This window comes from Nelumbo lutea, chromosome 4, assembly GCF_056320005.1.
Source record: "Nelumbo lutea isolate HS-2025 chromosome 4, American lotus-T2T, whole genome shotgun sequence".
Classification (NCBI taxonomy): domain Eukaryota; kingdom Viridiplantae; phylum Streptophyta; class Magnoliopsida; order Proteales; family Nelumbonaceae; genus Nelumbo; species Nelumbo lutea.
Window position 1 is genome coordinate 79,988,384 of NC_142687.1, and position 18,125 is coordinate 80,006,508.

At 42.4% G+C, this 18,125-nt stretch overlaps 1 protein-coding gene across 1 annotated transcript in view; it reads left to right on the plus strand.

Annotated features, from left to right (window-relative positions):
• LOC148861251 (uncharacterized) overlaps positions 1–18,125 on the plus strand; it is a 72,378-nt gene that overhangs the window by 43,761 nt on the left and 10,492 nt on the right. The window contains exons 9-10 of the mRNA XM_088983619.1: positions 13,215–13,301; positions 13,400–13,554. Coding sequence (XP_088839745.1) covers positions 13,215–13,301; positions 13,400–13,554 — 242 coding nt within the window. The remainder of the gene's footprint in view (positions 1–13,214; positions 13,302–13,399; positions 13,555–18,125) is intronic.

The window sequence follows — 18,125 nt, forward strand, 5'->3', positions numbered from 1 at the left end:
TCTGCCCTTTCCTCTTGTATTTTTTATGAGCTGTTGTCCCAAGCATATATACTAACTTAGGCATCGCCAGCTTTAATATTGAGAACACAATATTTTTTTCCTTTCTTCTCTCTTCTCTGTCGAACTACATGGTATCAGTTGAAAAACAGTCCTAGAAGTATGGGACTGTGCTAGAAAACCAGAAAAACTAACAAGAGAAGATTAAGAAGAAGAGAGAGAGAGAGAGCTGCGGCAAGGAGAGTTAGAGGATGAGGAGTTCGAACTTAACCTCCCTCTAACACTCTAATACTCATTTATTAAGTTAATCTTTTAGTAATTACAAGAGAGGTCCTTAGTTGGACAAGAAATTACAAAAAAGGAACATAGAAGAGTATGGGCCCAGAATAAGGCCCATTACAGAGAAAAACATAAAGATAATATACAGTAACAGCCTATGGGCCATTCGGCCCATCTTCTCTACACTCCCCCTCAAGCTGAGCATAGATGTCAATCATGCCCAGCTTGCCAGTGTCATGCGGAAGCCTTGCCTTGGGAAGTCCTTTGGTGAGGAAATCTGCCAATTGTCCTTTAGAGGTAATGAATGAAAGACACACTTCACCTGAAGAGACTCTTTCTCGAATAAAGTGTCTATCAACCTCACTATGTTTAGTTCTATCATGTTGTACGGGGTTGTGGGCAATGTTGATGGCAGCCTGATTATCACAGTACAACATCATTGGCTTGTCATAATCAATCCCAAGTTCTTCCATCAATGACCTTAGCCACAACAGTTCAGAGACTCCATGTGCCATGGCCCTGTATTCTGCTTCTACTGAGGATCGGACCACAACTTATTGTTTCTTGCTCCTCCAAGAGACAACATTATCAGCCACCAGACTGCAATACCCTGAAGTGGATCTTCTGTCATCAATATTTCCAGCCCAGTCAACATCAGTATAGGCTTCGAGTTTCAGATGTCCATGCTTGGTAAACAGAATCCCTTTTCCCGGAGAGCCTTTCAAATAACACATAACTCATTCTGTAGCTGCCATATGAGTATCTCTAGGTGCATGCATGTACTGGCTAATACAACTAACAGCATATGCAATATCTGGCCGAGTCATGCACAGGTACAGAAGCTTACCAAGAAGTTTCTGAAAAACCCCTTTGTCTTTCAACAATGTCCCATCTGAAGCAGACAGTTTGTGACTCATATCAATAGGAATAGCAGCTGGTCTAGCACCCATCTTCCCAGTTTCAGATAGCAAGTCAAGGACATACTTCCTTTGGGAGATAAGAATCCCATTCTTGGATCTAGCAACTTTTATGCCAAGAAAGTATCTCAATTCTCCCAGATCCTTGATCTCAAATTCTGTACGAAGGAAAGACTTAAGAGCACGAATTCCTGAGGCATCATTACCAGTCACAACAATGCCATCAACATACATAATGAGATAGACTGCCAGGGAATCACTCTTCTCTTCACAAAGAGAGTATGATCTGACTGTGTCTGAGTGTAGCCAAATTTAACAAGTGCTGTTCTAAATTTTTCAAACCATGCTCTAGGAGACTCTTTGAGGCCATAAAGAGATTTCTTCAATTTGCATACCTTTCCTTGCATCTCATTTCCATACATTCCTGGAGGGAGAGACATATAGACTTCTTAATGTAAGTCACCATTCAGAAATGCATTCTTTACATCCAACTGATAAAGGGGCCAATCAAAGTGAGCTACCAGAGATAAGAGAACTCTCACAGATGTCATCTTCGCAACTGGAGCAAAGGTCTCCTAGTAATCAATCCCATATGTCTGTGTGTACCCTTTGGCAACTAGTCTGGCCTTATACCTCCCAATAGTCCCATCAGCCCGGTATTTAATGGTAAAAACCCACTTGCAACCAACCGGATCCTTCCCTTCAGGCAAATCCACCACTTCCCAAGTATCATTTTTGTGTAGGGCATCCATCTCAGATTGCATGGCATCTCTCCATTATGGAATCTCAAGAGCTTCTGACACAGATCTAGGAATAGGGTTAGAAGCAACTGAAGAGAGATAGGTAAAGTATGAAGGAGAAAGTAGGTCATAAGAAAGGTGTTTGGAAATGCAGTGTGCAGTGCACTTCCGTTTTCCTTTCCTAACAGCAATATGAACATCAAAATCCGGGAAAGATGGTTCCAAAGAGGTTAAAGCAACACCTGTTGTCTCATCTGCGATTGGAAGTGTATGAGACTCATCTACAGCAAGAGAAACGACCTGCTCATTCCTGGACCTTTGCCTTTGATACACCTTGGGATTGTGGGTAGGACGAGGAGGTAAAGAGATAGAAGTACTAGGACAAGAAGAATGAAGTGACTGGTCCCCCCCTGAATCATTTTGTGAGGACACGGGCCCATCAAGAGACTCAACTGGGACAGGGAGAGGAAGACCAAACACTTGTGACAAACTCTCCCCCTGTTGACAATGTCCTTCCTGAAAGGACCCATAAAAAGGAGAAAGTTCATCAAAGGTAACATCCATGGAGACATATCGAGTGCCAGTCTTTGGATCAAAACAACAGTACCCCTTTTGTGTGGGGGAATAACCAAGAAAGATGCATTTGTGGGCTTTTGGTTCAAACTTATGTCTTTGGACACTTGGAATGTGAACATAACAGGTGCAGCCAAACACACGGAGAGGAATAGGGAAGAGATCCTTGTCTGGATGAAGAAGACTGAAGGGGGATTTAAACCCGAGAATCCTGGATGGCATACGGTTTATGAGATAGGTAGCAGTGAGAACAACATCACCCCAAAATCTTGTGGGAACATGTGAGGCAAATAAAAGGCTCATTGCAACTTCAACAATATGCCTATTTTTTCTTTCAGCAACTCCATTCTGTCCAGGGGTTCTAGCACGGGAACTTTGATGAACAACTCCCATGTCAGAGAGATACAAGGATAAACTCTTCTCAAAATACTCTTTTGCATTGTCAGATCTGAAAATCTTGATTCTGGTATCAAACTGAGTTAAAACAAATTCATGAAATTGCCTCACAAGTCTTGGGACTTCTTCACGAGATTTCATTAGGTATATCCAAGTGAATCTAGAAAAGTCATCAATAAACATAATGAAATATCTGTAGTCCCCCATAGAAGATAAGTGGTAAGGCCCCCACAAATCAGAGTGCACAATATTAAAAAGAGAAGAGGATCTTTTATTGCTCAAAGGGTAACTGTTTCTACAATGCTTTGATAACTGACATGACTCACAATTAAGACTGGACACACTAACTCCCTTAAACAGTTCAGGAAATAGATGACTTAAAGCAGAAAAAGAAAAATGACCCAAACGACAATGACTCAACATGATTCGACTGACAGACTCTGACAAGGTAGATCCAAAGGCAGCATTCTTAGGATGATCAATGCATTGTCCAGGAGTGTCAACCAGGTATACTCCATTCGCTTCATGGCCACTCCCAATCACCTTCCGAGACTCCAGGTCCTGAAAAACACAATGAGAAGGAAAAAAAGGTTACACAACAATTCAATGATTTGGTTAAGCTACTTACAGATAACAAATTAGTATTCAATCTAGGTACATGAAGGGTGGAGGATAGGAGTAAGAGAGCCTTGACAGTTTTCTTGCCAGAAATAGGGGCAAGAGAGCCATCAACTATGGTGATTTTGTCACGACCAGGAAGCAAATCATATGAAACAAACAAAGTGGAAAGATTGGTCATGTGATCGGAAGCACCTGAATCTATGATCCAAGAGATCTTAGGATTACCTGGTGAGGTGGTTGCATGGTTAGCAAAAGCCCTTATACCTGAGTGAACAAATGCAGTGGTGACTGAATTTTCTGAAGGGTTGGATGATGAGGTCACTCCTTCAAGATGGCTGATCGTCTTTCCAAACTTTTCATACTTAGCCTTCATGGCTGCCAATTGTGCACAGGTAGACTCAATTTCAGCATTTGTACCCGTGGCTGCATTTGCACTCCCTGTCTTCCTACCATCATTTTTCTTCTGAAATCGAGCAGGAACAAGTCCGGGATGTAATTTCCAGCACTTGTCCTTGGTGTGCTTTGGCTTCTTGCAATACTCACAGACAACCTCTTTCTTTCCAGTTCCACTAGGAGCCCCTATAACTCCTTTGGGTTTAACCCCGATATTTGCAAATGCATTAGTGCCAACTCCTTGTACTTGTACCTATCTTCTGCTTTCTTCACTACTGACTAAAGCATATGCTTGTGATAGTGAGACACTTTCCTTGGACAGAATATTTTGTTTTGTGATGTCATATTCGGGGTTTAGCCCAGTTAGGAACTCAAAAACCCTGTTCCTTTCAACTAATTTCCGGTAGGTCTCTGCATCATTGGGAGTATCCCATGTCACACTGCCTCTATTAGATCAGTTTCTTGCCACAAAGATTTCAAGGTGGAGAAATATGCTGCAAGGGATTTCTCCCCCTGTCTCAGATTCTTCACATCACTCCTTAGTTGATAGGCTCTGGCTACATTGAATTCATCAATGCTGACTAATCTGTAGCTGCATTGAATTCACAAACCACCCAATCACTGTGTAATTCTCTTGCACCCATTTCTCATAAGAGGGATCATCCACTGGGGGAGCTTTCTTGCTCCCAGAGATAAACCCCTACTTCCCTCTGCTGCAAATATGAATTTTTACGGATTGTGACCAAGCCAAATAATTGGTTCCATCCAGTTTAACTGTAGTTACAGCCAACAAGGAATCGGTTGTAGTTCCCGAAGTATGTCCATATTCAGCAGTACTCTTGTTCTCAATTTCTGAGAAGTCCATTATGTAACAACTCCACTTAGGGTTTCGGCAAGCTACCAATAGTATACTGATTTTAAGAACTCAGATTGAGTTGAATCAACAACAAACATAGCAACTCACAAACTCAGTTCAGGCCTAACAGCCGTGAGAACCAAGTTCGGTGGCAGCACTTTCAAGAAGAAGGAAGCCTGATTCAGCCTTCAAGGAACAATCAGCCGACCTCCAAACACTATGTATTCTTGGTTCCCAACAATATTTTCCCAAAGATAACAAAAAATATAATCCACAGTACTTAAGAGATCTTTTTACAAACACTATGTATGCAGCAGTCAACACTCCACTGTTAACAAGTAGGAATCCCTTCAAGAACACTCCGTATAGGTCCAAAAAGTAGCTGAACTAAAGTAGAGGCTTGTACCACTTAGTTTAGATCAGTTTTCAGCAGTTTGGAAGTCCAATAACAGCTGAACCACACTTCCAGAATAACCCAGAAATTTCTGAGTAGAATCAGTCCAGCAACAATGGGCCGAATGGAGGTCTGCTTTGAATGCTTTAACAAACCTACCAAATAACAAAATAACTCAGCAAAGAACTGAGAAAACAACTTACAGTCTGGTTTGAACTTCAAACCAGGCCGAACACTTTGCTCTCTGAGCTAGCTTCGAAATCCCTTTTCTCTGATTTTAAATCAGGCTGAAAAACTTGCTATCTGATTCTTCCTGGTCACCGAACCCTTCTCCAAGTGTATAGAAACTTGGGCACCCTCTAATGATCTCCAAGAACCAGGTGAATGACTGTAAACATTCAGCCCTAGAACCTCCTCATGCAGTTGGCTGAACTAGAACCGCATGAGGGACACGCCAAGCAGTGACCCGCTCTGATACCAAGTTCAAAAACAGTCCTAGAAGTATGGGACTGTGCTAGAAAACTAGAAAAACTAACAAGAGAAGATTATAGAAGAAGAGAGAGAGAGAGAGTTGCGGCAAGGAGAGTTAGAGGATGAGGAGTTCGAACTTAACCTCCCTTTAACACTCTAATACTCTTTTATTAAGTTAATCTTTTAGTAATTACAAGAGAGGTCCTTAGTTGGACAAGAAATTACAAAAAAGGAACATAGAAGAGTATGGGCCCAGAATAAGGCCCATTATAGAGAAGAACATAAAGATAATATACAGTAACAGCCTATGGGCCATTCAGCCCATCTTCTCTACAGTATCAGAGCATTTCTGGTCTGGGCGCAAGCTTCTCTTCTCAGATCATGATTTCCTTCCTTTTCTGGAAATCTGTTTTTTTTTTTTCTCAGATCGTGGTTTCTTCTTCTAGGCGCAACCTTCAGCCCTGATTTTTTTTCTTTCTTCTCTCGTGGTTGCTGTTCCAAGGAGAAGGGTGTGGTGGCAGCCGAATGCAGTAAAAGATATCTCCAGATCTATGGTGACAATCAAATGCAGTAAGAGATCTTTCTAGATCTGTTGTGGCAACAAAATGCAGTAAGGTGTCTTTCTGGGTTTGTGGTGGCAGCTGAATGCACCAAAACTTGATTTTCTGAGGGGTTTTCTATGTGCTGTGGGTCATGGAAGACAAGTATGTACTGCTACATTCACATGTAAGCATTTGACCAGTGTGAATGTCACAGTTTTGAGGATTGTAGGGATTGGTTGCCTCTTCCTCCTGGAAACCGAGGTGTTTCAACTAAAAGTTATCACCTACAGTATTGTTAAACTTTTTTTGGAGACTCCTATTTTTTTTTTTTTTTTCAGACAAAAAACCCTCTATCAGATTTGGTTTTTGAAAAAACAGCAGTAGATTTTCTATGAAAATGGCTACTGAGGATTCAACAACCTCTAGTATTACTTCCTAGCAAGGAAACTTAAATGGGGGGATGGACGTCATGAATTTCTCTATGTCTATTACCCCATTTGATGGTCTGAACTATCTGGAATGGTCCAAAGGCATCAAACTTTATGTTACAGCTAGGGAGAAGGCTGGTTATATAAGTGGAAAAATAAAAGAACCAAAGTCCGGTACTACTGAACATGATTGATGGGATCAAGAAAACAACATGGTTATGTCATGGCTGTTAGGCTCCATGTTACCTCATGTAAGGAAAATTTTCATATGGGCTAACACAACCTATGAAATTTGGGAACAAGCCAAGGCAACCTATTCTGAACAGAGGCACTTTGCCAAGATTTATTAACTTCAGGCAGAATCATCTACGTGTAGACAAGGGCACCGTAGCCTATCTTGAAAGGGTTGAGAGATGGACGCCCAAAGATTGCGGAATAAGGGGCGAATTTCAAAAATTTTTCTCTCCCTTCAACTGGGAATCACATTCCCTATTTAGAAAATCATATTTTCAAGGATCAATCTTGAACCTTAAACTGAACCAGATCTGAACCAAAAGGAATGGGAGAGAATAATACCTGATACGGAGAAGTAATATCTCCCAACGAAGGTGTTCACGCCCAAGGAAGGATCCAAAGACTGCTCCCACTGAAGATGGCACAGTGCAGGATGGAGCAGAATCAACAGTGTTCTTCCCAAGAACTCTGTCCTTCACAAGAAACAACAGGATGGAACGTGAGCACAGCTTCCCTTTTCAGTCCTTTCTCAAAGAACTGATGTCAAGATCCAATCTTGACTTCTCCCACAGCTGGAGATCGAACTGGCAAACAGGGCGGCAAGAGCAAGGAGGCGGCAAGAGAGCATTCGCAGGGTGCAGAATTCTCTCTTCTTGATTTCAGCACTAAAGAGGATCTGATGTGTTTCTTGGTCTCTCTCAAGGCTGCCGCCCCCTCCTTTTTGTTACCTTGAAAAAGATCAGCTCCTAATCCCATTAGGAGGTGCTTATCCAAATCATATTTGGATCAACCTTCTCTTCTAGTGATAAGGTTAAACCCTTATCTTATCTGCAGATTAGATTAGCTTTATCCTAATCCCATTAGGAGGTTTCTAGATTTGAATCACATTCAGATCTGGACTCTCTGAGTGGATAGGATTAAGACCCTATCCTAACTGCTAATCCATCTCAGAATTCGCCCCTTTAATTAACTAAATTAATAGCCCAGTTCGAAATGGGCTTTAGGCCCATTAAGCTTATGTGCTCACTTAACCTTCCTAACTGCTGCCCAGTTGGGCTTCCTTGTATGGCGTGGGACCCAAGCATTGATCTACACATCAACCACATGGGTTCGGCCCAGCCTTTGTTACAAGGCCTGGTAGAATACACTGTTAAAGACAGTGCACCCCCTGAAACCCATCAAATGGGCTCTATGGGCCCAACACTTACCCTAAGTGGTCCCTGGGCCAAGCCACCTTGTAACACCCAGGGACTGTGGGCAGATGCAAGATTAGCCCATCAGGTATTATCCTCAATGGTCTTACACTTAACCTCTCAGCCCATAATGATCATACACTGCTCGACAAGAGAGGACCTCTCTCTCGGCTGCAAGGAACAGTGTTGCACTCTCCACTTATATGGATCCCGGGAATTAAAACCTTTTGCAAACATTTTAGAAACCATAATATATATACTTTTATATCTCATATAAAATATACTTCGCAAAAACAAATTTCAACGGTTGAAATCGGCTGCCGACAGTCTTGGTTTCCAACAGTGAGAATGCATCCCCGATCATTACCTTTGTCCGACAAAGGGGCTGATCCTGTCACTATGATCACCCACTCAGATGAATTCTCGGATTGTCCCAACATACCCAGGTTTTGACCCCCGCTAAGGATCTCACTGATTGGTACATCAAAGACAACCTGATCCGACACCTAGTGCAGTATCATAATCGAGTCTAGGGGTCGGGTGTAACTTTCCAGTTTTGCCCATCAATCTCCAAGGTCCAGGGCAATACTGGAAATCTGGTCCAGTTCAAAGATTCAATTAATCCCACACTGTATGTGCCTAGGGTCTCACCCCGGTAGCTGAGACAAGACACCCCAACCGACTTGGTGGCACCACAGTGTCAGCCTTGTCAGGATAGGTCTCCCCAGACCGACCCACTGGCTGTGAACATTCTAAACTAACACGAGTCTCAATAAGTGTCCAGTTTAAGGGTAATACACAGAAACATACCAAGGGAACATGAATCAAATATGTACTTTTATTCATTTACAATAAACTCATAAAGTACATCAATTTTGATTGAAGCTAAGGGCATACAAAACTGTCTAACATATCTACATACTACTCAACCCTTACATCTGTCTAGAAGGAACTCTACTATTATCAAACTATTGATTGGAGGAATGATGAAGATGCACAGGACTATAAAAAACTTGTCTCCAAACAGCAGGTTTTTGCTTTCTTGCATGGGCTGAATCCGGCTTATGAGCCTCTCCGGGTGCAGATTTTGGGAAGTAGGGAACTTCCTTTAGTTTAGGAAGTATATGCTCTGTTCTAATCTGAAGAGAGCAGAAAAAATCTCATGAATGTTTCTGAGGGGGAACAACATGTTGCCCTAGCTGCAAGAGGGGGTAACACAGGAATGAAAAAGGGGGAGCCAAGGAAAGGTGAAGATAAAGACAAACTGTGGTGTACTCACTGCCAGAAGCCTAGACACACTCGAGAAACCTATTGGGAGTTAGTGGGGAAGCCCAAGTGGGCAACCAAAAATCAAGACACTTCAAAGAAGCCTCCTCATAAGAAGTTACTTCTGCAAATTTGGCCACACAAGACTCAAAATAATCAAACTACTGTTTTTCCTCAAGAACATCCTAATGGTTCCGATCCCAAGGAAGACATCATCAATTTCTTCAGAGATCATTTGGAATTGTATGGTAGGACACTCGGACAGATAGATAGGTCGGTTCCTACCCCTTCTACCTCATTCGCTTCTACATCAAGTAAAGGTGCTTTTGCATTTCATGTGTGTACCTCTACTCCCGAGTCACCTTGGGTCATTGACTCAGGGGCATCAAACCATATGATTGGTAAGTCCAATCTCTTTCAGACCTACACTCTTCTCTTTGGAAGGGATAAAGTGAGACTTGTTGATGGGTCTCTATCCACCATTGCTGGTCAGGGATCTGTATCCCTTCCGGATGGCCTTGTCTTATCCAATACCCTTCATGTTCTTAAGCTTCCTATAATTTGTTATCTATAAGCAGTATTACTCAGTCCTTAAATTGTTGTGTAACATTTTTTCCCCATTCTTGTGTTTTCCAGGATTTAACCTCAGGGAGGACGATTGGTAAAGGAAATATGGTTGATGGCCTCTACATCTTGGAGAATAAAGTTGGTCCTACGGCATCAGCCTTTGTGAGTCTTATGAGTCAGTCTACAAATAGTCAACTATGGTTATTGGCATAATCGCCTTGGTCATTTGTCCTTTTAGTCTTTGAAAGTTGTGTTTCCTGAATTATTCAAGTCAATGTCTATTACTAGTTTATATTGTCAAACGTGTCAGTTGAGCAAGCATTGTAGAAGAACTTTTTCTTCAAATAATAAAAGATCTACTTTGTCTTTCCATGTTGTCTTTTCTGATGTTTGGGGCCCTATAAACATACCTACTTAGAGTGGGTACAAGTATTTTATCAGCTTTATTGATGAATATTCGAGATACACTTGGCTATATCCCATGCATTTGAGAGAAGAGGTCCCCAAGATTGTGCAAGATTTCCATCGCATAGTTTTCACTCAATTTCATGTTGAAGTCCAAATCTTCCAATCAGATAATGCGAAAGAGTATTTCCATCATGACTTAGCTGAGTTTTTCTCTTCTCATGGATCTCTTCATAGAAGCTCATGTGCCAGAACACCACAACAGAATGGCGTTGTTGAAAGGAAGAACTGCCACCTCCTTGAAGTTGCCCGCAGTATGATGGTTCACATGCATGTTCCAAAACGTTTTTGGGTTGATGCTATGATGGTTGCAGCTTATGTTATTAATTGTATGCCACCGCGCCTCCTGCAATACAAGGCCCCACATCAACTTCTTTTTCCTCAATCCCCTTTATTTTCCATTCCCCTACGTGTGTTTGGGTGTAAGTGTTTTGTTCATAATCTTTCTCCCAGTCGGGGTAAATTGGATCCCAAATCTATTCCATGTGTTTTCTTGGGTTATCCCCCTTCCCAGAAAGGTTACAAATGCTTTAATCTGGTCACAATTAAGTACTTTGTGTCGATGGATGCGTCCTTTGAATCTGAACCCTTCTTCCAAGCCTCTCCTCAGGGGGAGAATAGTGTGAAGGAGGAGAGGCAAGCTCTAACTCCTCAAATTCCTCTTCCTTCTATTCTTGACTCCTCTCCATTTCGTGTCTTCTTGAGGCACCGTAAGGGACAGCTGAACTCAAAGGCTGTGGAGCAACTTGAGAGTATACATCCAACACCATCTGACTCTTTGAAGGAAAATCCAGATATCCTTGTTCCTTTTGATATTACTGAACCTATTGCTATTGATGACTCTACTAATGATCTTGATATCCCAATTACTCATAGAAAAGGTGTTCGATCATGTAGTACTAAGCATCCTATTGCTCAGTTCTTGTCCTACGAAAACATTGCCCCCTCATTTCGTGCCTTTTTGACTGCCATTGATTGTGCCTCCATTCCTAAAAGTGTTGCAGAAGCCTTATCTATACCCGAATGGACAGAGGCAATGAAGGAAGAAATTAGTGCTCTTCACAAAAATAACACCTAGGAATTGGTGAATCTTCTTGAAGGAAAAGAGCCAATGAGATGCAAGTGGGTATTCATAGTAAAGCATGGAGCAGATGGGTCAGTTGAGAAGTATAAATTCAGGTTAGTTGCAAAAGGGTATACTCAGGTGTATGGGGTTAACTACGCTGAGACTTTTGCCCCAATTGCTAAAATGAACATTATTCAGATTATACTATCTTTGGCTGTTAACTTTGATTGGGAGCTCCACCAACTGGACATAAAAAATGCATTCTTAAATGGGGATCTAGAAGAAGAAGTGTACATGATTCAACCTCCTAGGTTTGTAACACAAGGGTGTGAAGGGAAAGTCTGCAAACTAAAAAAATCTTTATATTGGTTTGAAACAATCCCCAAGAGCCTAGTTTAGTAGATTTCACTTGGCCCTTCAACAAATTGGGTTCAGATAGTGCCAATCTGACCATACTCTATTTGTCAAGAGAAATTAGAAGAATGTTGTGGTATTAATTGTCTATGTTGATGACATTGTGATTACAGGGAATTGGGACTCTGAGATTAAGAAGGTCAAAGAATCCCTTGATATGCAGTTTGAGGTGAAAGATCTACGACAGCTACGTTATTTCCTTGGTATTGAGGTTGCTCGCTCAAAAAAGGGCATCTTCATTTCCCAAAGGAAGTATGTCCTAGATCTCTTGCAGGACACAGGAAAGTTAGGAGCAAAGCCTGTAGATTCTCCTATTGAGGAAAACCATCGGCTTAGTGATTGTACTGGAGAACCCGTGACATATGTCAAGAAATTTCAAAGGCTGGTAGGAGGACTTCTTTACCTATCAATAACTCGGCCAAATATAGCTTATGATGTTGGTGTACTTAGTTTATGCATGCACCAACATCCTCTCATTTAGAGGCAGCTGAGAGGGTTCTCAGGTCTGAAGAAGTATCTAGGAACTGGGTTACTTTTCAAGAAACATGATCATATGAAAGTGGAAGTCTACACAGATGCAGATTAGGCTAGGGTAGTTGATGACAAAAAATCAACTAGTGGATACTGTACCTTTGTTGGTGGAAACTTGATTGGAGAAGCAAAAAACAAAGTGTTGTAGCCAGATCTAGTGCTGAAGCTGAATATAGAGCCATGGCGCATGGAGTTGCTGAAGTACTATGGGTAAAGAATTTGATTGGAGAGTTGGGTCTCTCTATTGATGGCCCAATGTCTCTCTACTGTGACAACAAGGTAGCCATTAATATTGCTGCCAATCCAATTCTTCATGACAGGACCAACCATATTGAAGTTGACAAGCACTTTATAAGGGAGAAACTCGAAAAGGGGGAAGTTTGTACTCCTTACATCAGTTCCAAGGAACAACTAGCAGATGTTCTTACAAAGGGACTTCACTATCTACGATATAATGAACTATGTGACAAGTTGGGCATGATTGACATATATGCTCCAACTTGAGGGGGAGTGTTGTAATATATAGCAGCCTATGGCCTAGTAGGGGCATTTTGGCCCTTTCCTCTTGTATTTTTTATGAGCTGTTGCCCTAAGTATATATTACTAACTTAGGCACCACCAGCTATAGTATTGAGAATACAATATTTTTTTCCTCTCTTCTCTCTTCTCTCTTCTCTCTTCTCTGTCGAACTACAATATCCTTGTTTCCGGTATCCATGTCCATGTCTATATCTGTATCTGGGTAGCATATCAGTCCATACATAGGTTTTCCATTTGCTTTATAGTTACCAAAGCTTTAATATTACTACAAGTTTATTCATGTAGTGACCTTTACTAAATAACTGCTTCAATCTTGAAATGCTTACTGTAGGAGATGGAACGTTCTGCTGATGTCCTTGCTGCTGGTTTACTTGATGTTGCTGATCCTTCTCTCTCGAGTAAATTTTTCCTTCGTCAGGTTAGTATTGAGTTTGTTTGTGTGTGTGTGTGCACATTTGTTTGTGTAATTTTTGTTTGTGGATATGTCCTCTGCTAACAACTGCTTCATCTTCTCAGCATTGGATGGATGAATCTGATGGTTCTACTGATTCCATATTAAAGCATCGGCCTATTTGGGCAACTTATAGCCCTAAGCGTGGCAAGGATAAGAAGTGGAATGTAAGGAAAGAGGGGAACCTATACAGGACTTATGGAACCAGAGTAGTTCCTGTGTGAGCACAACATACTCTCTTTGATATCACTACCAAATTAAATCTGCTAGTCTTACTACCTAAAATGCCCTTCTATCTACAGCACATGTATATATAATTATGCATATATTCTGTTCTTGTCTTTTATGGGAATTTTTTCTTTCTAGGCATTTTTTTATGAAATTTCTTTCTAAGCAACATCAACATAAAAATATTCACACTTCAATATGTAAATATATGCTTGTAGCTTGCTATTGTATAACAATCAGTGGTTATACATGATCAATTCACTTGTTCAAAAAAAGGCCAAAATTTAGGACTATACCCAGTCTACCATCCCCAAGACCCCAGATAGCTGGGACCAACATTGGGTAATGGCCGTTTTTTACCAGCTTACCTTTTCAATATAGGTGCACATGCACATACACACATAGAGGGGAGAGACAAGAATGAAAAAAACACTCAAACACAGTTAAACTCATCTAAACCTCAACAAAACTATATGGGGTTAGTTACATGAATCCTGCTTCACCTAGGTGGCTGTTAGGTAACTGCCTAACTCAGGCTTTTTGAGGAAGCCTGCCTCCTGAAACGAGAGAGAGAGAGAGAGAGAGAGAATTCCCAAAATCAATAGCTCCTCTTCTGGCTTCCTTTCCTTATTTATAACACTTCCATTACAATTCTGTTATATCAGCCTCTCCACTTGTCCAGTTTGTTATTTGGTTTGTTCGAATGGTTGGCTGTCAGTTACATTACTTAAAGGCTGACGTGGCCTTTTCTTGTACACTTGTCCCTCTATTCCCCTTATTTGTGTCTTAACAGTCCCTCCTCCCTTGAAAGTGATCTTGCCCTCAAGGTCAAGATGTGGAAATCTATTCTGTAAGTCCAAGTAAGGTTCCCAAGTTGCATCTTCAAGTGGGAGACCTGACCATACCACCAATGCCTTTGGTTCGATGTGATGCCCTTTGCGTATCCACCTGAAGTCTGTTATCTGGGTGGGCTCAGTTTGAACTTGGCCATCTTCCGAGAATGATGGGATGGTTTTTGTTGTTATTGCTCTTGTTTTTGGCCATTTCTTTAATAGAGATACATGAAATACAGGGTGCAATTTTGATGTTGCTGGAAGGTCAAGCCTGTATGCCACAGACCCAATGCGTTCCACAATCCGAAATGGGCCGAAGTACCTTGGGCTCAGTTTGTTCCACCCGTGGCCTGCTACTGAAACTTGCTTGTATGGTTGTAGTTTAAGGAAGACTTGCTCCCCAACCTAGTGCTGGACGGGCCTATGCTTTCTGTTGTAAGAGTCTGCCATCCATTGTTGGGCTCGACGGAGGTGGGATTTGAGCTCTTGTAACACCCTATCCGGCTGGAGGAGTTGGTCTTCCACTGTTGCTACTGCTGTAGACCCTTTCACATATGGGAGTAGGGGAGGTGGGTCCCGTCCATATAGAGCCCGGAAGGGAGTCATTCCTGCTGCATTGTGATATGTGGTATTGTACCACCATTCCACCCAATGAAGCCACTTGAGCCACTGACGTGGCCTATCCCCTGCATAGCACCTTAGATAGGTTTCCAAACTCCGGTTGACCACCTCAGTTTGCCCATCTGTTTGAGGATGTTAGCTGGTAGATTTGAAGAGTTTCACTCCCTGTAATCGAAAAAGTTCAGCCTAGAAACGACTCATAAAAATTGGGTCACGGTCTGAGACAATAGAGTTAGGGGTACCATGCAGTCGTGCCACCTCCTTAGTAAAAATCTCAGCCACCATTGAAGTTGTAAAGGGGTGGGAAAGAGGGAGAAAATGGCAGTATTTGGTGAATCTGTCAACAACTACGAGAATGACAGACTTGCCATAGGAAAGGGGAAGTCCCGTTATGAAGTCCATGGATATATCCGCCCACACTTGTGTGGGAATTGGGAGTGGTTGTAGCAGACTTTATTTTTCTGGCAAATGTCGCATTCTGCTATGAATTTTTGGACCGAATTCCGCATGCCTTTCCAATGGAATTGAGTGGCTAGTCTCTTATAAGTGTGCAAAATCCCTGAGTGTCCTCTTGCTGGTGATGAGTGGAACAATTCAAGAAGCTGCTGGTGATGAGTGGAATCCTGTGTTATCACCATTCGATGTTTATACAACAAGTTATTCTCTACTGTGTACCCTGGGTGGCTGGTAGGGTCCTCTTGGACCTGTGAACGCAGCTTGCTCAGTTGTGGGTGTCTTTCAGCTTCTTCCCTTAACTAACTCATGAAGGAACACGTTGGGTCCGTGAGAAGTAATGGAAATAGTTGTGGTTGGTGTGACAGTGCATCTGCCACCATGTTAGTGTGCCCTGCCTTGTATTCAATGACATAATCATAGTTGAGTAATTTGGCTATCCATCATTGCTGTTCCGGGGATAATACTGGCTGCTCCAACAGAAATTTCAGGCTATGGTGGTCAGTTCGTATGATGAACCTCCTCCCTAGAAGGTAGGGTCGCCACCGCTGAACTGCGTGAAAAATTGCTATCAGTTCTCGTTCATATACTGGCTTGGCCCATTTTTGTGCTGTCAATGCTTTGTTGAAAAACGCTAGTGGCCTTCCTTCTTGCATGAGAACCGCATCCACAACTTGGCTTGATGCATCACATTCAATGATGAAGTTCTTTGAGAAGTCTCTAAGTGCGAGCGTCAGCGGGGACAAGACAGTTGTTTTGAGCATCTTGAAGGCTTGTTGGGCCTCCCTAGTCCAGCAGAACCCATTCTTCTTAAGCTAACTTGTCAAGGGGGCAGCAATCAGTCCATACCCTCTGATGAATCGTCGGTAGTACCCTATTAGACCCAAGAAGCCCTGTAACTCCTTAGCATTTTGAGGTTGGGGCCAATTTATCATGCCTGAGATCTTTTCCAGGTCTACCGCTACAGTGCCGTTTTCAACTACATGCCCTAAGTAGTGTACTTGAGTCTGTCCGAATGCACACTTTGACTTCTTTGCAAAGAGTTTATGAGTCCTTAGTAGTTCTAGAGTGATTTGTAGATGCACTAGGTGTTTGTTCCATGTAGTGCTATATACAAGTATATCATAAAAAAAAGAAACTAGTATAAATTTGTGCAAATGGGGTCGAAATATGTCATTCATAAGTTCTTGGAACGTAGCTAGTGCATTGGTCAACCCAAATGGCATGACCAAAATCTCATAATGCCCCTCGTGTGTACGAAAGGCAGTCTTGTGGATGTCACCTTCATGGACCCAAATTTGATGATATCCCGATCTCAAGTCTAGTTTAGAGTATATTGTGGCTCGGCCGAGTTTATCTAGTAGTTCATCAATTACCAGTATGGGGAATCGATCCTTCACAGTAATGTTGTTCAGGGCCCTATAGTCTATACAAAACCACCATTTCCCATCCTTCTTTTTCACAAGTAATACCGGCGAGGAGAGTGGGCTATGGTTGGGTTGTATAATTTTTCTGTCAAGCATATCTTGCACTTGTCTCTCAATCTCTAGTTTCTGAAAATAGGGGTAATGATAGGGCCTTACATTTGTGGGTGCCGTTTTGGGCAGCAAGGGAATGCAATGATCATGGGCACGTTCCGGTGGTAGTTCCTTAGGCTCTTGGAAGATCACTGAAAACTTCTGAAGTAATTGCTGTAGTTGTATGTGGGCTTCTTTGGATCTATTGGAGTTACTTCCTTGGGCTAGAATTGGGTTGTTCCTGTGGGAGTCTATCTGCATTAAAATGATGTGGGCTGGGTCTACTGCCTGCTTTCTTAGGGTGGCGAGATTAATGGGCCCTGGATCCTTGGACATCTGTCCTTGAATATGCACCTGCGAGTTGCCCACTTGAAAGTCCATTGTGAGGCGGGCCCATTCACATATCACCGGCCGTAGTTGCCTTAACCATTGGACTCCGAGAACTACATCTGCTCCACTGATTTCCAGGGGAAGTAGATCTACCTTGAACTCTTGTCCTTGTATCTTCAGTTTTAATCCTATGCATGTACTATCGCACACCAGATTGCTCCCATTAGTTACGTGCACCCGGAATGCTGTACATGGTTGGACTGGAATCCCTAGTTGTCTAACCAATGTTTGAGTAATGAAATTGAGAGTGCTGCCACTGTCTATAAGAATCAATACATGGCGCCCTTGTACCAATCCGGTTACTCTCATAGTTTGAGAGGAGGCAAGACCGGTCAAGGCTTGCAGGGATACTTCCAGATATTCTTTTGTCCATTGCCCCCATTCTTGGTTGTCCACTGGCTCATCAATGTCTACTGATTCCTCGGCGTTTCGGTTTCAAGCTGAAGGAAGAATACTTGCGGGATCTTATAGCGATGGCCCGGTCCAAATTTGCCTCCACGTGCATAACAAATGCCCTTTTCTTGTCGGGCTTGCATCTCAGCCCAGGTTAACCTCTTGGCTGGGTCGGGGCCTGAACTGGAGTTGGCTTCCTTGCTTGTGATTCTTACTCCTGGTCTGGACTCCGGTTTTCCCAAGGTACCCGGTTCTGGATTCGGTATACCTGGTTTGACCACAGCTCCCAAGGGTCGATTAATCCTTCTTGCCCGATTCAGTTTGTCTTCATGGAGTCGAGCTAAGGCTGCTGCGTC